Source organism: Mirounga angustirostris, unplaced genomic scaffold, assembly GCF_029215605.1.
Source record: "Mirounga angustirostris isolate CCGP_5_RB_7025 unplaced genomic scaffold, mMirAng1.0.hap1 SCAF_6, whole genome shotgun sequence".
NCBI classification, from domain to species: domain Eukaryota; kingdom Metazoa; phylum Chordata; class Mammalia; order Carnivora; family Phocidae; genus Mirounga; species Mirounga angustirostris.
The window spans coordinates 50757157-50782568 of NW_026991714.1; the positions used below are offsets into that span (position 1 = coordinate 50757157).

Here is a 25412-nt window from a genome sequence, read left to right on the forward strand (position 1 = left end):
TTCTTGGCCTTTTGGCTAAGATCATGTGTAAAATTTATTCCTCTCCATTTTTTTTTTCTTTGTTGGTGGGTACTTTTTAAACTTTGGTATACATAAGAATCACCTGAAGATCTTGTTAGAATCCAAGTTCTGATTACGGGTGTATGTTTCAGAGCCCCATAATCTGCATTTCTAGCAAGTTTCAGGTGATGATACTTTTGGTCCTTGGAGAGTACACTTTGAGTAGCAAAGCTGAAAATGTTATATCTGGAAATAAAATTATTAATATGTACACTCAACATCTTTTTGTTATAGAAAATTCTTTGGAAAAGTGATGGTTTTTCATATTCCATATATACCTCCCAACTTTAAAACAGAATGTGAAATTGTTTTGCAGTAGTTCCATATGCGTCTTTCTGCCTTAGACTTTGAAACTTCATTGAAAGTGGGATTAAGGACATGAGAAATTACCTGATAATGAATGAATAAATGACTCAATTAAGTGTACAGTCCAAACATGAGGATGTCTGGGGGTTAAATTAAATGGCTCATCATTATCTGTGTCCTGCATTATTTAATGTTTTCGTTAGCCCCTGAGGTTTTTCATTGCTTTTCTAGGGATCTATTAATGCTTGCAAAAAAATTGTTAGATTCAAAAACTCTCCGGTAATAAGGATACAGCATGTAACTCTAAAAAAGAAACTGAAGATTCTGAGATTAATTCCTTCCAGCAAGCTGACAAGTTAGCCTGTCACAGTTTCATTTGTGCTGTCAGTTCCATGGGACTTCTGGGCTGGAGATAGAGGACTTTATTATGGCACATTTGGCACAGCTGCTGCACATTTGCCTGTTTCTCTGGCCCTCAAGCCCCACAGGGGCGACGTAGAGATGGGCTCAGGTGAATGGTGCACATAAAGTGGATGTATGTAACAACTAAGGAGCCCTGAGCTTAGGAAATTCCAGTCTTTTAAAGGGGTCTACTGGAAAACCTGTCTAGTCTTTGCCCTTCAGGGAGATACTTTTTTTATCATATTGATCAGAAAACAAATCTGCCCTCTGTCCTGGAAAAAGTCACTATTTCTGTCTTGCCAGGGTATTTGCTGTAGAAACATCCTTGAAAAGATAATTTGGAACAAAAGCTATGACAGCATGTTCTGAAATGAGAGAGATCAATAGAGGGTTGTTTCCTAGTAAGTGACTCTTCCTTGTGATAGGAATTTGTCGTCTCTCTGATGTGGTGGCTGATGGCCTTGACTAATACCTTCTAAGATACTATGTTTGATCACATAGCTCTTAGTATCAGTGTTTCTATATTTTTGTCATTAAATGTCTGGGTTAATTGTGCTGTAGAATTTTACAGCTTAACTTTAGTTTGATCCTTGTGATTGGATGATTTCTTTTCCCCCCATGAACCATATTTTCTAATGGTAGGCAATTTAACCGAGAAATGTACTAGTTCTAAGTACTTCAGGATATTGGTGCCTTTTTTGTGCACTGATTATATTGTCATTAATACATTTTGGATTTCTTTTTTTAATGTACCCAAGATTGAGTGATTTTGAGTATTTCAGGTTTAATTATACAAGAGACTCCGAGGAGCTAGGTTAACAAAGTTCACAAATTTGAAAATTTAGTGCTAGGTTAACAGACTTTAAAAATTTACAATTTTTACAAAAAACTAAAAAATTACGTTGAATTTCATAAATTTCCTCATAATTGGAATCAGGTACAGTAATGCTATGTAATCATAATAAACTTTAGTCTAGGGGTGCTTGGGTGGCTCAGTCATTTAAGTGTCTGACTCTGGATTTCATCTCAGGTCATTATCTCACGGTTGTGAGAACAAGGTGGGACAGGCTTTTTCCTGGGTGTGGAGCCTGCTTGAGATTCTCTTTCCCTCTCCCTCTGCTCCTCACCCCCTTCCTCCCACTTGTGTGCACGTTTTCTCTCTCTCTCAAATAAATAATAAAAAAAAACCCTTTATTTTAGGAAATTAGTTGATTAATACTTCAATTTAGGACAGACAGAATGAAGTGAGTGATTATATGTTTTGCATATATTATAAAGTATTTGCATGCTTAATCCTCAAAATGAATGTAGTTGTTAGAGGTCTTATCTCCTGTTGTATAATTTATACTTGAACTTATTCAAGCAAAATATAGACTGAGCAGGAGGCAAACTACTACTTTTGAATTTATTTTCCTAAGATTAGCATTCAGACATTGGAAATTAACTTTGTGATCTTAGACTTAATTTTTATTGAGGTTATGATGAGTGTTGGTTTAGATATTGATATATACCAATCTAAGAAGTTAAATCTGCTTTTCAGATTTAACATACTTATTTTCTTCAATATCACATCTTGCTAGTCCTTTTTGGGCTATTAGAACCCTACATTCAGGGGCGCCTGGGTGGCTCAGTAGGTTAAGCATCTGCCTTCGGCTCGGGTCATGATCCCAGGGTGCTGGGATTGAGCCCCGGGCTCAATTGGGGAAGCCTGCTTCTCCCTCTCCCTCTGCCTACGTCTCTGCCTGCTTGTGCTCTCTCTCTCTCTGTCAAATAAATAAAATCTTTAAAAAAACTCAAAAAACCCTACATTTAATTTTTGAGTTATTTTCCCCTACTGACTCTTTTTCAAATATTAAGAGAAGGACACATAATAGTAGGCATTTGCATTAGTTATCTGTTATTGTGTGACACGTTATGCTCAAATTTGATGACTTAAAAAAGAAACATTTAATATCTTGGGTCAGGAATTATGGTGCGATGTAATTGAGTGCCTTGGCTCAGAGTTTCTACCAGGCTACATTCAAGGTGTTGCCCAGGGCAGCAGTTACCTCAAGGTTTGACCAGGATAGAACCCGTCCAAGCTCACCCACTGGCTACTAGATAGAGATACCAATTTCTTGCCACATGGGCTTCTCCATAGGTAGCTTTCTACATGGCTGCTGGCTTCTCTCAAAGGGAGCAAGTGAGAAAGAGCATTTTGAAGATAGCACTTTTATAATTTTTATAACTTAACCTTGGAGGTTACATCCGCACATGTGCTGTTTTCTGGTCATTAGAAGCAAATCATTAAGTCCAGCCCACACCAAGAGAGGGAATTACATGAGTGTGTGAATACTAAGTGGGAATCTTTGGAGGCTATCTTAGATTCTGCCTACCACAGCATTTAGTAAGTATATGTATTTAAATGAAAATGTTATTCTTTCTTCATGGTCTGATTGACCAAAGGAGCTTTGGGTTTCATGTAAAAGCCAAATTTGTACTAGCATTTAAACAATTGTCTTACATTTAATTTGATTTAATTTTAAAATACACTTCTGGACATTTGTGGTACTTATTTACTGTAATAGGGTAGTTTTGTTAAGTCTTGGTTTCCTTTTGGTTCTGTTTGGAATTCCAGTGAGCTAATTTTACGGTGTTTTTATATGAAATAAAACATAGAAAAGTCCATAAAACAAATTTACAGTTTAAAGATTTATGGTAGAGTGACCATCCATGTAACTGCCATCCTGATTTAACAGTCAGATTATTGTTGGGACTCCCAGTGTTCCTGCCTAACCTTTCCAGATTATAGCTTTCTCCCTTGTGCCTTAGGTGGTCAGTATTCTGATATTTATCACCTTCCTGTTTTCCTTTATTATTTTGATACCTAAGTATTTATAAATTGCTTTTTTAAACTTCAATATATTTATTTCTGCAGCTTATAATGTTTGTTTTGTTCTTACCTTCTCTGACTCAATGTTAAGGTTCATCCATATTGTTATATATGGCTATCGTTGATTAGTTTTGTAAGTATTTTATTAAATGAATATACCCCAGTTTTGTGGTTGATGGACTTTTGGGTTTTTTTCAGTTTTGGCCTATTCACAAACAATGCTACTATCTTGTATATGTACCCAGGTGTATGTATGCATATATATCTATAGTATGTATGTAGGAATGGAATTGATGAGTCCTAGGACATATATATCTTCATCTTTAGTAGATAACAAACTGTTTTTCTAAGTAGCTGTATTAGTTACTCTTGCTAGGTGTTGTATGCGTGTTCCTTTTGCACTGTATTCTTGCCAATACTTGGTATCACAATAGACTTTCTCAGTTTAGCTAATCTTGGGATTGCTGTTTCTTTGCGGTTTTAATTTGCATTTCCCTAATGACTAATGAGGTTGAGCATACTATGTTGGCCATTTGGATTTTTTGTGTATGTGTAAAGTAACTGTTTAAAGCTTTTTGCATCTTTTGTACTTAGTTGATATTCTTAATGGTTTGTTGAAAAATTCTTTGTCCTATCTATTTATTTATCTATCTCTATCTTCAGCAAATATTTTCTTCATCTAATTGGGCTGCTTATTTCATTATCTTGGTGATGTAACTTGACGAACAGAAGTTTCTGTTTTTAAAAGAGTTAAATTTATTGGTCTTTTCTGTTATAATTAGTGCTTTTTGTCTTAGGTAAAGAATTTCCCACCTGAGGTCATGGAGACATTTTGCCATATTAATTACTTGAAGCTTTATTTTTTTTATCTTTCACATTAAGATTATAATCTGCTTGGGAATTTATTATTGTGTATTATGTGAGGGATAGGCAACTTTTCATATAGATATCTATCACTTGTCCAAGCATCCTTAATTAAAAAGTCCATCCTTTTCCTATTGCTCTCAAGCACCACCTTTGTCATGCATAATGTGTCCATATATGTGAGGGTCCATTTCTAGGCTGTATATTTGAGGGTCCATTTCTAGTCTCTCTTTTCTGCTTCACTGGTCTATTTGTCTATCTTTTTGGCAGAACTACATTGTATTAAATACTAGAACTTTAAGTTACTGTTTTTCTTTAGCAAATTCTTAGATATTTATGGCTCTTTTTATTTCTATATACATTTTAGAACCACCTGGCACATTTTCATGGTAAACCTGCTGTGATTTTTATTGGAATTACTTTGACTCCAAAGATCAATTTGGGAAAATATATCTATATACAATATTGAGTCTTCTGACCCATGAATGTGGTATTTCTCTGTTTATAATTAGGTCCTTAAGAATGTCTTTCAAAATTTTGATATTTTTCAGAGTATTTATTCTTATACACCTTTGTTTTAGATTTTAGGTCTTAGGTCTTCATCATTTTTTTATACTATTATAAACAACGTCTATGTCTTCGATTTCCGTTTCTTACTGTTTGTTGCTGGTATATAGAAATTCAGTTGATTTTTATAGATAATTTTTTTTTTTGTACCCAGCAATCTTGTTAAGTTCTCATTAATTCTAATAATTTATTTGTAGATTCTTTTATATCTTCTGTATACACATCGTCATCTGCAAATAATAAGAGTTTAGTTTCTTTCTTTATGATCCTTATATCTTTTATTTATTTTTCTTGTCTTACTCTGCTGGCTAGGACATCCGGTACAATGATGAATAGAAGTGGTGATAGCGGGGCATCCTAGTCTTGGTGCTGATCTCAAAGTGAAAGCTTTCGACGTGTCACCATTAGGTATGATGTTTTCTGGAGGTTTTTTTGTAGGTACTTTTTATCTTTCAAGGAAGTAAATTTCTATTCCCAGGTTCCTAAGAGAACTTTTTTCCCCTGTAATCATGAGTGGGGATTGAGTACTTTCTCCAAAAATTTTGTGCATCTGAGGTGATATTTACTTTTTTTTTTTCATTCTGTTAATGTGAATAATAAATTGGTTTAATATTAAAGGGCCTATCCACTTTGCACCTAAGGTGATCAACCATCCTGATTTCCTAGGTGTATTCTAGTTTTATCACTGAACATTCTGCATTCTAGGAAACCCCACCAGGATGGTTGTTTGCCCTACTTGTATTCCTTGTGTAAACCAAACTTGGCCATGGTGTATATCCTCTTCTATAGCGCTTGGTTTGCTGATACTTTGTTTAGGATTTTGCATCTATTTTCATTAGTGACATTGTGCTATAAGTTTTCTCTTACACTGATCTTGTCCAGCTTTGCTATAAAGATTGTTACTTTAATCAAATAAATTGGGGAATGTACCCTTTTTGTATTTTCTGGAAGAATTTGTATAGTCTAGGATGGATATCTTTGCTGAATGTTTAAAGATTTTACTGAAGAATCTCTCTGGATTTGTTGTTTGCTTGCAGAAAGGTTTAAACTATTGATTCACTTACTGCAACTCTTACATGCCTATTCAGTTATTCTGTTCTAAAATAACAGAATAACTTATACAACAGTTACACTTACTCAGTTTTTGTTATAAATATCACCTGTGACATGTAATACTTTTTCTAGGAGTTGTCTGTTTCATCTAAATTTTCAAATTATTGGCATATTGGTTTTCATATTGTTTTGAATGCCCCCAGAGTTTTTAGTGATATCTTTCATTCCTGACTCTGCTTATTGCTGCTTTTTCTTTTCCTCTTTTTTTCTTGATCAGGTCTTGCCAGGGATGTATCAATTTTATGAGTCTATCTGAAAGAACCACCTATTGTCATTGTATGTTTTCTACTTTATTTTTTTTAAATGATTTTATTATTTATTTTTTAAAAGATTTTATTTATTTATTTGACAGAGAGAGAGAGAGTGAGAGCAGGAACACAAGCAGGGGGAGTGGGAGAGGGAGAAGCAGGCTTCCTGCTGAGCAGGGAGCCTGATGTGGGACTCGATCCCAGGACTCTGGGATCATGACCTGAGCCGAAGGCAGACACTTAACGACTGAGCCACCCAGGCGCCCTGTTTTCTACTTTATTTTTGCTTCCCATTTTACTAATTTATGCTCTTTACAGTTTCTACTATTTCACTTTCTTTGGTTTTATTTTATTGTTCCTTTTCTAATTTGTTAACTTGGATGTACATATTATTACGCAGACTTTTTTTTTCTTAATATAGGGATTTAAGGCCATTTGCATCTAATGATTTTAGTATGGTATTCTGTTATTCCTTAGTTCAAAAGAATTTCTAACTTTCATTATAGTTTTTCTTAGGCCTGTGGGTTATTTAGAAGTAAACTTATTACTTGGACATTGGGATTTTCTTGTTGTCTTTCTGTTGTTGATTTCTGTTTTAATTACATTGTTGTCAGAAAATACTTTGTGTTTTATTCCTTTGAATATGGTATTTGCACTGTTACCTGGTGGTTAGTTAAATTTTGAAATATTTGTGTTTGAGAAAGAATGCGTTTTTCTGCAATTGTATGCTGCCGTGTAAAGTTTGTTAAATGTATCATGAGAATTTTCTGCATTTTTAGTGAACTTTGTTTCCTTGTTAGGTGAATTACTGAATAATTATATTTGAGGTGAGTTTCTTCTAGATGCAGAGATTTTTTTATCCATTCCGCTAGATTCAGTCCTAATATATTTAGACCATTTACATTTAATGTAAATGTTATGGCTTGAGCCTATCATTTTATTATTTGTTTTATGTTTCTTTTCTCTGTTGATTTTTGTTGTTGTTTTGTTTTCTTCTTATGGGTTACTTGAATGTTTTTTAGAATTCCATTTTTATTTATAGTGGTTTTGAGTACATTTCTTTATAGATTTTTAGGGGTTACTGTAGATATTACATTATATTTATAACTTATCACAGTACTGGTATAGACATCTATTTACATTTGCTTTTAAATAAACCATCTCATTATGTCACCTGTAGTCTAATTTCTTCCTTCCTTCCTTCCTCCTTCCCTCCCTCCCTCCTTCTCTCTTTCTTTCTTGCTTGTTTTGTGCTTTCTTTACAACTTAAAAAAAAGTTACAGTCAGAGGACTGAATGAAGCTTATAATTAAGCCTGTCTGACATTACAGAATTTAGGTGTTAAGTATGTGTATGTTTATGGGGTAGTGGTTTGGTGGTATGGTAAGACTTTAGTTTGTACTTCATATGGCTAAATGAGCTTTGCTTTTGGTAGTAACTCATAGAATGAATATATCTGTATATGTGTATATGTGTGTATGTATATATATTTAAAGATTTCTTTAATAGAAGTTTTAGGTTCACAACAAAAGTGAGAGAAGGGTACAGAGATTTCCCATGTACTACTTGCCCTCACATGTGCAAAACCTCCCCTGTTATCAGCATTCCTCACGAGAGGGTACATTTGTTATAACTCATGAACCTGACATGTTATAATCACCCAAAGTCCGTAGTTTACTCTGGGGTTAAATCTTGGTTTTGTATATTCTGTGGGTTTGGAGAAATGTGTAATGACATGTATCCATCATTATAGTATCATACAGAGTATTCTCGTTGCCCTTAAATTCTTCTGTGCTCCACCTGTTCATCCCATTCCCTACCTCCAACATCTGGCAATCACTGATTTTTACTGTTTCTTTGGTTTTGCCTTTTCCAGAATATCATAGGATTGGAATATAGCCTTTCACATTGGCTTTTTTCCCTTAGTAATATGCATTTAAGTTTCATCCATGTCTTTTTATGTTTTTAGAGCCCATTTCTTCGTAGCACTAAATAATATTCCATTGTCTGGATGTGATACTGTTTACCCTTTGCCTACTGAAGGACATCTTGGTTGCTTCCCGGTGTTAGCAATTATGAATAAAGCTGCTATAAATATGGTTTTGTGTAGACACATAAGTTTTCAGCTCCTTTGGGTACATGCCAAGGAGTATGATTACTGAGTCGTATGCTAAAATTATGTTTACTTTTTAAAGAAATTGTCAAACTGTCTTCCAAAGTGGTTGTACTATTTTTCTTTCCCGCCAGGAATAAGTGAGAGTTCCTATTGCTGCACATTCTTGTTAGCATTGGGTGTTGTCATTGTTCTGGATTTTGGATGCTCTAATAGTTATACAGCGGTATCTCATTATTGTTTATATATATATGTTAAATTTTGCTACTCTCTTTTTTTAACCCAGTATTTTCTGAAAGTATACCAGTATTCTTTTGTTCAGATTTGAATATGTCAGATGATTGAAATAGTCTCGGCAGCTACAATTTATTCTAATTATATTAGCTTTTATTTTTTATTTTTTTTTTTAAGATTTTATTTATTTACTTGAGAGAGTGAGTGCGCGCAAGAGAGAGCAGAAGCAGGGGGAGGGGCAAAGGGAGAGGGAGAAGCTGACTCCCTGCTGAGCATGGAGACCCAGTGCAGGTATTGATCCCAGGACCCTGGGATCACGGACCTGAACCGAAGGCAGATGCTTAACTGACTGAGCCACCCAGGCTCCCCTAATTGTATTAGCTTTTAAAAAACAAAATTCACACACTAAGTTTAATACTTCAGCATATTTTTATCAAATCATGAGTGCAGGTCAGATAAATAAGTACCAGTGATACCTATGTGCAGCAAAGCAAGTGTCAGTAAAAGGGGGCTTCTCATTTTCAGATTCTTTTACATTTTAGTCTTCTGGGATTCTGAAACTTCTTTTTTTTTTTTTTTTTAATTTAGAGAGAAATTGAGTGTGTGTGCAAGCAAGGGGAGGGGCAAAAGGAGAGGAAGAGAGAGAGAATCTCAAGTGGACTCCATGCTGAGTACACAGCCTGATGCAGGGCTCCATCTCCCGACCTTGAGATCATGACCTGAGCCAAAATCAAGAGTTGGATGCTCAATTGGCTGAGCCACTCAGGCGCCCCTGAAACTTTACTTTTTAAATTTAAATGTTTTTTAGATTTTCTTTGGATTTTGGCACACCATGGTGTGTTGAAAGTGACCTTGCTATTAATATAGGCTTAGGAATGAGCTTAAAGCATTTCTCCGTCATATGTATTTATTATTATTTTTAATAACCCCCAAAATCATGAGGATATGGTCCAGGGTGGTTTTGGTTATCATTGCCAATTAATGATCAATTTTCATTCAGATAATGCTAGTTCATCTTTGTGGACTTTCTTCATTTCTCCAAAACATCCTTGGACTCTGATTCATGCTTTTATTTTAGATCCTGCTGCTCCCAGTCATGAAACATGTTTGAAGAGTGAATTTAGATTAATTCTTCTTTCCACTTCCTTTATTTTTTAATTTTTTAAAATTTTTTATTGTTATGTTAATCACCATACATTACATCATTAATTTTTGATGTAGTGTTCCATGATTCATTGTTTGTGTATAACACCCAGTGCTCCATGCAGAACATGCCCTCTTTAATACCTATCACCAGGCTAACCCATCCTCCCACCCCCATCCCCTCTAGAACCCTCAGTTTGTTTTTCAGAGTCCATCGTCTCTCATGGTTTGGCTCCCCCTCCAATTCCCCCCTTCATTCTTCCCCTCCTGCTATCTTCTTCTTCTTTTTTTTTTTAAACATGTATTATTTGTTTCAGAGGTACAGATCTGTGATTCAACAGTCTTGCACAATTCACAGCGCTCACCATAGCACATACCTTCCCCAATGTCTGTCACCCAGCCACCCCATCCCTCCCACCCTCCACCACTCCAGCAACCCTCAGTTTGTTTCCTGAGATTAAGAATTCCTCGTATCAGTGAGGTCATATGATACATGTCTTTCTCTGATTGACTTATTTTGCTCACCATAACACCCTCCAGTTCTATCCACATCGTTGCAAATGGCAAGATCTCATTCCTTTTGATGGCTGCAAAATATTCCATTTCATATATATACCACATCTTCTTTATCCATTCATCTGTCGATGGACATCTTGGCTCTTTCCACAGTTTGGCTATTGTTCCACTTCCTTTAAATTGTTGTCCTTTTTCTTTCTTCTGTTTTTTAGTACTATAATGTCTTGCATTGATGCCTGATAGGGAAACACTTGCTTCCCTTATATTCATCACTCTGCTCTTATACTTCTAGCCACCAAATGTGTATGTGATTTTACACTAAGCAGTTCTTCAATTCTGTGCAGACACCAACTGCATGTCCCCCAGTTCAGTTCTGACACTATCTACCTGGTGTTTGCCCCAGATCCCACAGGTTAATGGCTTAGTCTTAAAAGGCTGAGATGCCACTTCAGATGCTAAATGCAAGTCCACCTTGTCACCTCTTCTTCTGACTGACTATAACTTGGAGGTTCCTGTGACCTCCTCTTTGGGTTTGATAATTTGCTAGAATGGCTCACCAGACTCAGGAAAAGTTACTTGCTAGGTTACCAGTTCATTATAAAAGAATATACAACTCAGGAAGAGATGGAAGAGATGCACAGGGCAAGGTATATGGGAAAGGGCATAGGACTTCCATACACTCTCCAGGTGTGACACCCTCTCAGCATCTCCACATGTTCACCAACCTGTATGGTTGGTTCTCTTGGCAGTCAGCCCTCATTTGGAGGTTCTGCAGGAGCCCTTAGCCACCAGTCATGTCATTAAGCATACAGAAACTTAAAATCAAAGTTTTAGGACCTGTGGCCAGGAGCTGAATGAAGACCAATTATATATTTTTTATTATAAATCACAGTATCATAGTGCTCTAGTAACTTAGCCAAATCCCTTCAGAATCTCATTAAATGTAAATGCCTCAAATTTATTATGTGCTAAGTGATTTCCATTTCTCTAAACTTATAAAATTTTATTTTGGTTTGACACTTTTTCAGACTTTTTCACATAGGTAGGTTGCATCATTTTATGTTCTCTATCTATCTATCTTAGGGCAGAATTTGTACCTTACTTGTTTAATCCTTTATTTTTTTTAGATTTTATAGTATTTTTATTTTTATATTCCCTAGGTTTTTGATTTCAATAAAGTTATTGTCTTCAAAGAAACTAGAATGTAATTAAAAACTTAAAACAAAAATTCTCCCATTTTCCATGGAGAACAAATGATATATAATCAGGATAATTATCCTAGTATGATAGTTGTTTTATTTTAAATTGAACCATATGAGATTACTGGTTTGGGACCAGTAATTATTGGAAATATTGTTTGAACATTGGCAGTTTTATATAGTTCACCTCATATAAAGCAGCATCCATATATAATAATAGATGTATTATCCAGCATAAACTTTGGGGTACTAAAAGGATGGGGCATTATCCTCAGAGAATAGGGCATTACAGTTTACTATTTTGGGATTTCAGGTGATACTGGAATTTTTTTCTGGTGTTTCAAGTTCAAAAGTGGAGTGAAATTATTAATATGATCTTAATTATGTGTTATGTATCACACCAGTGATATTGGCTGTCTCTGGATGTTGATATTGTAGATGTTGACTTTATCTTTCTTTTAAATGTGTTTTTTAAAGCAGTCATACTAAAGACCCTCAGCAGTTGTTTTAAGGATTTGAAGAGTGGAGTATTTCAAGGTAATTAATGAAAAAGGTTAATTGGTGACCATGGGATGCTTGGCTGAATTAGAGCTTAGGATCGCTGGAGTTGAATATATGCATGAACCAAAAGGCAAAAGTCAAGAGGTGTCAGTGATGGTAGGAAATGACTGGGATGTTTTATAGATGGCTAGGATCATAGAGTGATTTCGCTACTTGGATTGAACCAGACCAGAGTGGTTTGGAGTGGAAGACTAACCTTTGGAAATGGACCTGGGGTGTGAGAGTATTTATCAGTTGATCAGCTTTTATTTGAAAGAGTTCCAAGACAGACTGTGTGTTTGAGGGAGAGGAAGGTTTCAGTTAAGGTGGGACTATGGTGTGAAAAATTTTAGGGTGGAGAATAGTTTATTAAACTGGATGGAAGAGTTGAAAGCATTTGACAATGCTAATTACTTTTTTTACACTCTTCCCCCATTCCTCCATGGTTTCTATAATAGTATGCTGTCTTGTCTTCTGGTTTTGTGGTTACTGTTCTGCACTTCTTGATAGTTAATGCAGAACTGCTCCTTCTTTCTTTGCCCATCTCTTAAACATTGATGTTCTCCCTACCATCTTGCTATCTATCTATCTATCTATCTATCTATCTATTTATTTATTTATCTATTTTATCTCTGCTGAGTATACTGGTTGACATTGGGTGATTTCATTATCATAGCTTCAGATTTATTATTCTCCTTTCTCATAGCTTATATGTCTTTCAATGTATTATTTTTTACCCTGTTAATTCTCTATTTCCTCATTGTTTTCCCTAGCAAAATTCTATTAGTCCCTTCAAGGCTCAGCCTTCATTTACTTTCAGATCTAATTTCATTTATCCAGTTGCCTCTCTCCTCTTCCCGTTTTCCATCTAGGTTAGGAGCAACCTTACCTTAAATTCTGTGTGCATACCATCATCATAATGTTTACTATGATATTTCAACTGTTGGCTTACTTGTTTGTTCTCTTCCCTGGACTGAGTTCCATGAGGACAAGGGCTGTAGTTTTCTAAATCCTGTTCTTCCCAGTGCTTAGCAAAATGCTTAGCACTGGTAAATATTTAAATTAATAAGTTATCAATTGTATTACCAACTGTGTATGGATAGTCACAGAAGAGAAGGTGCTAATGTTAATAAACCTTAAAAGTCCATTTACCCTTAACAGTCATGAAAGAAATGAAAAGTTAAATAATGAGGTACTGTTTTCAAGAAGTACTATAGCATAATGAGTAACAGCAGGAATTCTGGAGCAAGGGGGCTGCCATGATTTGAATACCAGTTCTGCCACTTACATGCTGAATGATCTTGGTCAAGTCATCTAACCTTTCTGTGCTTTTCATTTTCCTAATGTTTAATAGTACCTATTTCACATCTTATGACAAGTATGACACAAGTATTCATTATTATTTTACATTTTAAAAATTGGTTCAATGTATTTGGTTTAGATTAAGACAGCCACTTACAGATACTGGTGATAGAAATTTTAATTTGTGTAGTGTTTCTGGAAAGCAGTTTCACATAGTGAAGCTTTCCTAACTATATTTATTTTTGGTTGAATAACTTCATTTTTAATAATCTTTTAATAACAATTGAAATGTAGACTCATGTTCCAGAATTACTCATGCAAACAGCTTAAATCTCTAGTAAGATGAGAATGGTTAAATATATTGTTGAATGTGATTCAGCAGTTAAAATGTTTGCATTTTAATGTCATAGGAAAAGGTTATGATGCAAGTAGATATCAAAGATGAAGCATTTTCTTAAACATGTCTTAAAAAATGCTTAAGAGGCAAATGTTAAGATGCTAACTTGTGATTGCTTTTGGGTAGTGGGATTTAACCTCTGTGAAACTAATTTTTATTTTAAAATGGAGTTAACAGCTGACATGCTGACATTAATTGCTAACAGAAGAGGTAATTGGAAAGTCTTTGGATGTCTCCTATTTTTATTAAGTCACACCGTCATTTTTGTTGATCATTCGTATCTGAATAATGAATAAAGTCAATCCTTGTTGCATTGAAGAAGTACAGCGTTGTGTTTTCTTAAATATTAAGTCTCTACATTTTTTAACATAGAACTTTTCAGCTTTTTGTCTGCAATTTTTCATCCCTGCAATCTATTATTAGTGCCCAATTTTCTAGAAATTATTTTCCAAATGCAAAGTTATTTTATGATCATGGTGATGCCAGTGTGGTTTGGTTTAGGCTTTTTTCCCCCCCTCTCTATTTTGTCTGCAGCAACTGGAACAGATCCAGAAGGAGCTGAGTGTTTTGGAAGAGGATATTAAAAGAGTGGAAGTAAGAAATCAAGAATTTCTCACATCTCTAGCAATTTTCAGTTTCATGAAATTGTCACTTTTCCTTTAAATTACAGCATTGGATTTATGGGATTTGTTTCCACTATATAAAATGTAACAGATGTTACTTAAAATACTTAATTTTAATTCAGAGTGCATTTTCATACAAAAAGCATTCTGAACACTTTATGATAAAATGTATACTAAATTTGTTTTCACTGTTTTATTGCCATAATTATTCTTGGGTAGATTGAAAAAAATCGTTTAATTTTCTTGGTACTCTATCCTAGTAACTTAAATCAACTCCCACAAAACCCTCAATTATCATTAAAATTATAATGTCACAATTCTATTCTTTTATTAAGTAAATAATTTTTTACATATCTACTGTGCTAAGGTTAATTTACAAAGAGTTACGAAAACACGTGAAGAATAATCTAGGCATTTATAGTATAATATAGTTTACTTATGGAAATCCATGGGAGGATCTTTTGGAGGCTCATAGGCTATTATGATGTGAGGTTATTTTCTGCAACTACATTTAAATTTAGTGTGTGTTTTAAATTGTTCATATGTGTTGTAATTTTCTTTTGCTGATATGTAGAACATGTTAAATGATCTTGAGTTTAATATTTTGTGGAAATTCAGTATCCCATGTGGCATTCCTAACTTGTTACTTGTAACTTGTTACTACTATGCTTATGTCCCTTGTTGTATGACTGAACTGAGCTTGGGTTAGACAGAAGTAATTCTACCTGATTATGTATCTTTAGTGGCATTTAAAAAATTTGCTGCTTTCCTATTAATCAGAATAACACATAAAAAAGGCCAGGTTGTTGGTATGATTCAGAAGTGCATAATTTATGCAATAATAGTTGATTAGGAGGCTTCTTCCTCTGAGTTAATGAGTTAGGCTTTAAGTCTTTATTTTAAAATGCTAATATTTGAATCAAGATGACTTGCTTAATGCTTTCAGAAGATATTTTTAAAGTAAACACACATCCTGTTTTTCTGGACTTTAGAGAGCTGAATCTAATGATTCACATACCATACTGTCATACTTATCTTAATATTTATCAATAGGTTCTCAATTGGATTAATGATTAGCTTATAGTACAATATAGTACCTCTCATTTGAAATATTTATATTTGTCTTTGTTTGCATTTGGTGGCTTCATTAGTGATGAACAATATTTATTAAAGAGTTTCTAGTTCTCTAAGAATGTGTACCGTAGAAAAAGCTGTCTTTGAACTTTTTAGATAATCTTGCTTTGTACTCTGAGGAGAGGAAGCCTTGAGAAATATGGATGTTGAGACAAAATGTGACTGATAAAAATCTAGGATTGGAAGGGAATATAATATCGTATCTCATTTTGACTTCTACATCTTCTGTTTGGAGTGTTTACTATAACTCAAATAATTGTGTTTTCAGGAAATGAGCGGCTTGTACTCTCCTGTCAGTGAGGATAGCACAGTGCCTCAATTTGAAGCTCCTTCTCCATCACACAGGTACAAAGCTTCAAATTTGTAATTACTTAGGATTTATGTTGCAAAATGCACATATGGTACTAGTCCTTGGGAGCCTTTTCCATGTAATATTCAAAACCCCTGAGAAATTGCTTTTGGTCATGATCTAGAAATGAGATTCAGATGGACCATCTGTTTCCTTAATGCTTTGAATTTTCATGCCACAAACAGCAGAATATTGTAATATTATGAATTCACTGTTGGATTAAAAGTTTGGTGAATTTCTTGAAATAATAGTAGCTTTAAATATCTTGTGAGTTAAAATCAAATGACCTTAAAAATCTGCAATTTGAGAACATGAAATGGTAGGTAATATTAGGGAGAAATTTGATAAAGTAAAACCCTGGGCTTTTCCCCTAAAAACTTTGGTATTTTCTTCATTACTCTGTGTTGTTAATTTGTCTTCTCTTCTATATGCTCTGTTAGAACAGGGATTATTTTGTCTTGCTCGTGATTGTTTCCCTAGGTTTTAGAGTAGCAGTAGTGACTGGCCTCCTTCAGTAAGTATTTGTGAAGTACAATAAATGTCTGTGGTTCCTTTTAACTTTGAAGTTCTAGTTGATGAAATCTATCCTACCTAAAATTGGAATTTGAAATTTTTGCTTGAAGTGTTCAAAGTAAGCAATTTTACATGTTTTTAACTTACTAATCCATTTAGGATAATGGCCCAGTGGAAGCTTTTCAAACAAACAGTTTTGGGATAACATGTGAATTATCAGGCAGTTCAGTGCCAGTACAAGAGATTACACCAGTCTTCGAAACCTGTGTCAGTTCGGGAAAGCTATGGTGGATCTAGTTTAGTATGATATGTGGGGAAAGGGGCACAGGGAACCTTTTGGTTAACGAAGGTTCCTGGGATGTTTGATATTTTCCTCATTAACCATTTATGGAGAATCCTTGTGAGTTCTAGTTGATTCTAGAGTCACAGTAGCTATGTAATTCAACTTTTTTCCTTTGTATTTTATTTTCTTTAAAACACTTGGGAATGACTCAGTCTGTGGGATATTGTTACCTTTAAGTTTAATGCTCAGTCTCTGAAATACATGGGATCGTTGTCAGTGGAATACTGTGTGAGTGTAGGCAGGTAAGCAAAAATTGTCATCTCACAAAATATTCACTGACAGTTCCCATTGTCCTGTCTCTCTCTTGTTTAATGGTAGCATTTCTTTCTATCGTGTCCAGGTTTTTGTTATCAGGTCTCTCACTGATGGGTTTTAGTAACATGTGATAATATAGTATTATATTACTTTAACGGCTCTATTTATTTTTTATTTATTTTTATTTATTTATTTTTTTAAAAGATTTTATTTATTTATTTGACAGAGAGAGAGATAGCGAGAGCAGGAACACAAGCAGGGGGAGTGGGAGAGGGAGAAGCAGGCTTCCCGCCGAGCAGGGAGCCCGATGTTGGACTCGATCCCAGGACCCTGGGATCATGACCTGAGCCGAAGGCAGATGCTCAACGACTGAGCCACCCAGGCGCCCTAACGGCTCTATTTATTGAATGCCTCTGATATGCACTAGGCCCTGTTATATTTGTTGGAATATAGCTGGCAAAGTCTCTGCCCTTAATGGAGCTTACCTTTTGGGAGATGTCTGTGTGAGGCTTGTGGAAATACTAAACAAATAAATATATGATGTAGTAGTACAAACCGTGTAAGTAGTATGTTAGGAAGAAAAGCATATTAGGGGTTTGCAAAAAAAAAAAATTAGGGCATATTAGGACTGGAAATAGTATGTAGTTCCAGTTAGTTTGTAAATAGTCAGGCTTCTCTGGGGAGGTAACATTTAAGCTAACACGTGAATGAAGTGTAAATATGATAGAAAGTCAGGGTCCCTGGGTGCTACAGTCATTTGAGCATCCCACTCTTGGTTTCTGCTCAGGTTGTGATCTCAGGGTCATTAGATGGAACCCCAAGTCAGGCTCTGCCCTGAGGGCACAGTGCGCTTAAGACTTTCTCTCCCTCTCCCTCTGCCCCCCCAATAAATAAATAAATAAATCTTTTTTTTTTTTTTTTTAAGATTTTATTTATTTATTTGACAGAGGGAGACACAGAAAGAGAGGGAACAGAAGCAGGGGGAGTGGGAGAGGGAGAAGCAGGCTTCCCGCAGAGCAGGGAGCCCGATGTGGGGCTCGATCCCAGGACCCTGGGATCATGACCTGAGCTGAAGGCAGACGCTTAACGACTGAGCCACCCAGGCGCCCCTAAATAAATAGATCTTTAAAAAAGAAAAGTCTTGGGAGAGTTTTGAGCAGGATCTGATTTAGATTTTATTTTATTTATTTTATTTTTTTTAAGATTTTTATTTATTTATTTGACAGAGACAGAGACAGCGAGAGCAGGAACACAAGCAGGGGGAGTGGGAGAGGGAGAAGCAGGCCTCCTGCTGAGCCAGGAGCCCGATGTGGGACTTGATCCCAGGACTCTGGGATCATGACCCGAGCTGAAGGCAGTTGCTTAACCAACTGAGCCACCCAGGCGCCCTGATTTAGATTTTAAAATGTTTACTGGGGTACCCAGCTGGAAGATAGAGAAGAGACTGTCCCAACCCCCTGCCATTAGAAATGTGGTAAAAGTTAGGAAGCAAGTTAACAGTCTAGAGGAGAGGAGATGGTGCCTTGGATTAGGATTTTATTGGAGGAAGAGATGAGAAGTGGTTTTGCATGGCCTTCCGTATCTTTTTTTGTGCTTTAGAATTGAATTTAACTCCCAAAACAGGATGTTAAAATACCTTTACTTACACCTTTTCCTTTTGCCATGAGAGAGATAGGACAATGGGAATTGTCAGTGAATATTTTGTGAGATGACAGTTTCTGCTTACCTGCATACACTCACATAGTATTCCATTGACAAAGATCCCATGTATTTCAGAAAGTGAGCATTAAACTTAAGGGTAACAACATCCCACAGACTGAGTCATTCCCAGGTGTTTTAAAGAAAATAAAATACAAAGGGAAAAAGTTGAATTACATAGTTAATGTGACTCTAGAATATCTTATTTATAAGATAAAGTAGCAGGGGCGCCTGGGTAGCTCAGTTGGTTAAGGGTCTGCCTTTGACTCAGGTCATGATCCCAGGGTCCTGGGATCGAGTTCTGCATTGGGGTCCCTGCTCATTGGGGGCCTGCTTCTCCTGCTCTCTCTGCCTGCCACTTTGTCTGCTCTCTCTCTTTGTCAAATAAGTAAAATCTTAAAAAAAAAAGTAGCAGATCTTACGGAAGATTCAGGATTTCATGAAATCTATGAAAACTTTGTTGGAAAACAACTAAAATCCTATGCAAAGCTATTGTCAAATGAGGTTCTGGAAGATTTAACTTAGTTAATAGTTGAAGAAGGGAAAACAGGCAAACATAATACTTTCTTCAAAAGGGTATTTTGATATTTTCGTAGAACAAGTAATTTGAATATCAAGGTTTGAGAGAGACACTTGGGAAAAATCACGTAGCCCTAAAGTACTCTTAGGAAATAACCCTTATGGTTAAGATGTGAAATTAAACATGTTATGTTATACTATCAATACTTTATTTTTCTTTATTTTTAAGAAATAGCATGTAGTTCTAATTATAGTAACCTTCTTCCACCATAATTATTAGCTTTATTATTTAAATACAAGACAATTTTGTTTTATTCCTCACTGTAATGTTTTTGGTCTTTTTTATAGCAGGTTTACCTTAAAAAGCCTTTTTGTTGATTCATTTATTTCCTTCTGTAATGAGGACCTCTTTATATGTCTGGTCATTGATTCCCTTACATAGATTCTTTTTTTTTTTTTTAATTTATTTGAGAGAGAGAGAATGAGAGACAGAGAGCATGAGAGGGAGGAGGGTCAGAGGGAGAAGCAGACTCCCTGCCGAGCAGGGAGCCCGATGTGGGACTCGATCCCGGGACTCCAGGATCATGACCTGAGCCGAAGGCAGTCGCTTAACCAACTGAGCCACCCAGGCGCCCCCTTACATAGATTCTAAGTTAATGATTAGATTATGTATTTAAATGAGAAGAAGAAGACATACAACTGTTTTCTCTTACCCCACTTCCCCCAGGATTTTATCTTCTGTATACCATGATTAGCTATAATTTTCATATCCTATGTATTCTCTTTTTGCTGTTTAGACCCTCCATATCACATGGAGTCTAGCAGTGGTCTTTTAACTATCCTCTTGCCCTGTATTGCCAGAAATCTGATCATGTTTCTTTCCTGCTTAAAATCCTTCAGTGACTTTCCACTACATGTAAGTTGGTTTAAATCCAACTGTTTTGCATGGCCTTCTGTATCTTTTTTTGTGCTTTAGAATTGAATTTAACTCCCAAAACAGGATGTTAAAATACCTTTACTTATACCTATTCCTTTTGCCTAGAAACTTCTGGATTCATCTCTTACATAGCTCCCCCTTTCCAAAGTGCCCCCCTTTCAAGAGTCCAACCAAGGGTGAACTCTATTCTTTTTTGATATACCATTTCCCTAAAGACTGAAGGGAGAAAGGAAGGAGGAGATAGAATTAAACACTTAAAAAAAAATTCTAATTATTTTGTTCTGGCTTCTGTGCTGTGTGTATTAGTTTTGTGTATTTTCCATAGTGTACTGTAATTTTGTGACTATTAAGTTTTTTTATACTCCTTTATTTTTATATGAGCATTTATACGTATTAGTACTTAAAATATGTTTTTGAATGAAAGTATACGTAACCTCGAGTTTTATTTAATTTTTATTAGTTTGTGAGATTATATATATATGTATATATATATATTTTTAAAGATTTTATTTGTCAGAGAGAGGGAGAGGGAGAGTGCACAAGCAGGGGGAGCATCAGGCTTCCTGCTGAGCAAGGAGCCTGATGTGGGACTCGATCCCAGGACCCTGGGATCATGACCTGAGCCCAAGGCTGATGCTTAACCAGCTGAGCCATCCACGTGTCCGCAGTTAGTGAGATTTTGATCGAAGCTTGACCTTTAGTATACTTAATAAATAAACTAATACAGTCTTAAAAAAACAACAGAACAAAAACTGTCAGCCAGGCTTCATTGGAATGGGGTTCTGGGTGGGGGAGAGTGTGTGATTTTTCCTTCTTACAATTAGTTGAAATTTTTTTTTTTTTAAACACTTTGAGGCCTTCATCCTTTACAAATTTCTCTTATTAGAATTAGTTTAAGCTGAAGATTGCTGTTTTTAGGGCCTTTTTCATTTTGCTTTAGATTGTGAGGGAGAAAGTCTCCACAATTAATAGTGAGCTGAGTTTATACTTTACTGTTGCATAGTTATGTGTGTCAAGTTATGAGTGAATTAGAGAATGGTAGGCAAGCATGGTCTTTTTTACCTGTTGACAAATGGGATTGGTCCTTTTATCTGATAATACAATTATGAGCATATCTATCTTAATATACTCTTTTAGAGGATTATTAATAATCTGATATTAATATAACATTAATATATTGATACAAAGGTTATTAATTTTTAACTTTAGCTCAAACTTTAAGTACTAAAATGAAACACGTTTGTTGAGATTTTCCTCTTGATAATGACAGTGATGATTTTTAGGTTAAAACATTCTTAGAGAAAAATAATAACTAAAATTTAGATTTTTAAGTCTTCTCTAAAACCATTATGAGTAATTATGCTTGTAAATTTTTAAGTGCTTCTCATTGATGTGTTTTCTATCTTAGAAATAATAGTCTCATAATTGCTTTTATTCTTTGTCTTTAAGCAAGTATTTCAGAATTGTCAATTGTTACTCTCTCACCTTTGTGTTTTCAGAACTTCAGATAACTTAGTTTGCAGATAATGTATTAGTTTAAACTTCTCTATCTGCTTAAGGTAGATATGCTTTAATGTAATCCAGATAGTTACTGGAGTTAAATTTGCAGAATAACTTTTGTTTTCCTATGATAAAATAGTAAATAAATATAATAGAAATACTTTAAGTAAAATTTTTCTGACCTAGACTCTCTGATCTTTAAAATGCTTTTACCCATAAGAGAATTCCTTTTTTTTTTTTTTTTTTAAGATTATTTGTCAGAGAGAGAGAGGGAGAGCACAAGCTGGGGGAGTGGCAGGCAGAGGGAGAGGCAGACTCCCCACTGAGCACGGAGCCTGATGTGGGACTTGATCCCAGCACCCTGGGATCATGACCTGAGCTGAAGGCAGATGCTTAACCAACTGAGCCACCAAGGCGTCCCCCATAAGAGACTTCCTGTTGATTGTAAATTTAATTCATTTTTTTGGAAGACATATTTATAAGTTTAAAATTTGAATTGTTTATTAAGGCTTCCTGTGGCATAAAAGAGGGAGGTTTATAAATAAAAAGAGATAAAAGACTTTTATGGAAGACACTTTTGCTTTTATCTAACTATTTTTAACAGATATTTTTGAGACTTACCTTTCATTTGTGTTTCTATTGACAAAGGTCCACTTGAATCAAAATGTAGGTATAATAGGAAGGAAAAGCAAAGGGTCACTTTATCAATGCTAGAATTATTTATTATTAAGAATATATACATAGGGTAGTGAGTTAATGCCTTGTGAATTTGTATATAATTTGAGTAAACTAATGAAATTCAAGGAATTTGATATTTCATAATGGCTGTGGACTAGATTATGAAATTCTTCTTTAGCTCACCTGTATCAGTGAACAATTATATTTACCTATGCAATTATATTTACCTACAGTCATAAAAAAAGAAAAAAAGTGTGTGTGGTGGTGGGTGGTGGTTTTAGATGGCCCCGAGATCACAACCTCAGCCAAAACTAAGAGTCGAATGCTTAACTGACTGTGCCACCCAGGTGCCCTCCCTCCCCCCACATTCCTTATTCTTGCATATTAGATCTTTGGCTGGATTATGACCCGGTGTTAATGGATCTTCACATATTAATGCTTAAGTTCTTGGTACTTTTTGGCATTTATTATTAGTTGAGTTGCTTTATTTTACTTGGGGAGATAACTTTTTTAACATACGGAATTGAAAATTTTTAAAAGATTTTATTTATTTAGAAAGCTCGCCGGTGGGGGCAGGGGCAGGGGGAGAGGTAGAAGGAGAGAGTCTTTTTTTTTTTTTTTTAAGATTTTATTTATTTATTTGACAGAGAAAGACACCGTGAAAGAGGGAACACAAGCAGAGGGAGTGGGAGTGGGAGAAGCAGGCTTCCCGTGAGCAGGGAGCCGATGCGGGGCTTGATCCCAGGACCCTGGGATTATGACCTGAGCCGAAGGCAGACGCTTAACGACTGAGCCACTCAGGCGCGCCAAGGGAGAGAGGCTTAAGCAGACTCTGTGCTGAGTGCAGAGCTCAACTCAGGGCTCTATCCCATGACCCAGAGATCATGACCTGAACTGAAATCAGTAGCCCATCACTTAACCAACTGAGCCACCCAAGCACCCCAGGAATTGAAATGTTTTTATGGTTAAGTCTAACTCTAACCTTATAAGTATGTCTCTAATTTATTCTGTATCTTAAACAAATCTTCCAAATAAACCTAAAGAGTTTTTATTTAGGGGTGCCTGGGTGGCTCAGTTGGTTACGCGTCTGCCTTCAGCTCGGGTCGTGATCTCAGGGTCCTGGGATCAAGCCCCACATCGGGTTCCCTGCTCAGCGGGGAGTCTGATTCTCCCTCTCTCCCTCTACCTGCCTCCTTGGTTTGTGCCCTTTCTCTCTGAAATAAATAAAAAATCTTAAAAAAAAAAAGAGTTTTTATTTAGTCTTTATATCCTTATCAAAGAGGGGAATTGTAACAATATGGGAAATTCTCCACACACAGGCTGACACTTTGTTCCGTATCTCTAAGGTTAGGTGGATCTTAACAAATCTGCTATACCTGCATCGAGGACTTTTGAACAGAAATAATGTGTTGCTGTTTTTTAGTGAAGTTTATGTATGGTGTGGGAGAAGTAGTAAAACCAGTACTTGATTGTTTTATTGTTGGGAGTAGTAAGAAGTTACTTGCCTTACCTTATGCTATAGTATGCAAAGGAGATGAAATTAAAGTCCTAGGAGATGGAGGACATTGAAGAATCTTACAGAATTTTCAACTTAAGCTAAAACAAAAGGAAACACAAAATGTAGAAAACTTCCTTGGCAATAATGTAATGGGTACTCTTCATATATCGGCAATTTATTTATATTTTTATTTATTTATTTTTGAAGATTTTATTTAATTATTTGGAGAGAGAGAGCATGAGAGAGAGAGAGCATGAGTGGGGGGAGGGTCAGAAGAAGAAGCACAGTCCTTGCTGAGCAGGGAGCCTGATGCGGGACTCGATCCTGGGACTCCAGGATCATGACCTGAGCCGAAGGCAGTCGCTTAACCAACTGAGCCACCCAGGAGTCCCAATTTTTTTTTTTTTTTTAAAGATTTTATTTATTTATTTGTCAGAGAGAGCAAGCTCATAAGCAGGGGGAGTGGCAGAGGGAGAAGCAGGCTCCCCACTGAGCAAGGAGCCCGATGTTGGACTTGATCTCAGGACCTTGGATCACGACCCCAGCCAAAGGCAGACGCTTAACAGACTGAGCCACCCAGGCGTCCCACATCTGCAATTTCTCATTAAATTGATAGGTAGTAGAGAATTAGCAATTTATGAAAACCTTTTCTGAAACTGTGCAGTTTTTTTTTTTTTTTTAAGATTTTTTATTTATTTGACAGAGACATAGCGAGAGAGGGAACACAAGCAGGGGGCGTGGGAGAGGGAGAAGCAGGCTTCCTGCTGAGCAGGGAGCCCGATGCGGGGCTTGATCCTTGGACCCTGGGACCATTACCTGAGCGGAAGGCAGACGCTTAATGACTGAGCCACCCAGGCGCCCCACTGTGCAGTTTATTTAGAATGTCTGAAGAATTTATTCTTCAGTCACTCAGCCAGTTTTGGAGGGCATATAAGACATGTATAAAACCTTGTTATAGGCACTGGATATACAGTTGTGAATATGACAGATCCTGGAACCCTGCTCTCTTGGTTATATAGCTTTAGGTCGAAAAATAAGTTATGCTGGCAAATTAATTTTTCTGCTTAAAATATGTAAATAAGAATTTGATTCCAAAATTTAAAATAATCAAAATGCTTTTAACTCTGAAACTTTGGTATTTACATTTGATATGTAGGCATTTCAGGATTTTTAAAAAATACCTTTGAGTTCTTGTTATGAGGTATAATTTGTCACCACTTAATGATGATGATAACAATCCATTCCAGTTCTGAAATCTAGGGTGTGAATAGGACAAATTCCAGTGTGTGTATTCACCAAGATTCTTATTTGTAATGAAGATTTTCTTTTCTTTTCTTTTTTTTTTTTAAAGATTTTATTTATTTATTTGACAGAGAGAGACAGTGAGAGAGGGAACACAAGCAGGCAGAGTGGGAGAGGGAGAAGCAGGCTCCCCGCTGAGCAGAGAGCCCGATGCGGGGCTCGATCCCAGGACCCTGGGATCATGACCT

The 25412-nt window shown here is 35.9% G+C and overlaps 1 protein-coding gene across 12 annotated transcripts in view; it reads left to right on the forward strand.

Annotated features, from left to right (window-relative positions):
• The window catches only part of COP1 (COP1 E3 ubiquitin ligase), a 263344-nt gene that overhangs the window by 55229 nt on the left and 182703 nt on the right, over nt 1-25412 (forward strand). For 7 of the 12 annotated variants that reach the window (XR_010412330.1, XM_054508048.2, XM_054508050.2 and 4 more), the window contains 2 exons: nt 14410-14469; nt 15901-15977. The exons of 1 other annotated variant lie outside the window; for it this stretch is intronic. Coding sequence is in view for 10 of the 11 variants with exons in the window: in XM_054508048.2 (XP_054364023.1) it covers nt 14410-14469; nt 15901-15977 (137 nt within the window). In the remaining variant the exon portion in view is untranslated. The remainder of the gene's footprint in view (nt 1-14409; nt 14470-15900; nt 15978-25412) is intronic. 4 more of the 12 variants (XM_064594283.1, XM_054508049.2, XM_064594282.1 and 1 more) reach the window with 1 other exon arrangement.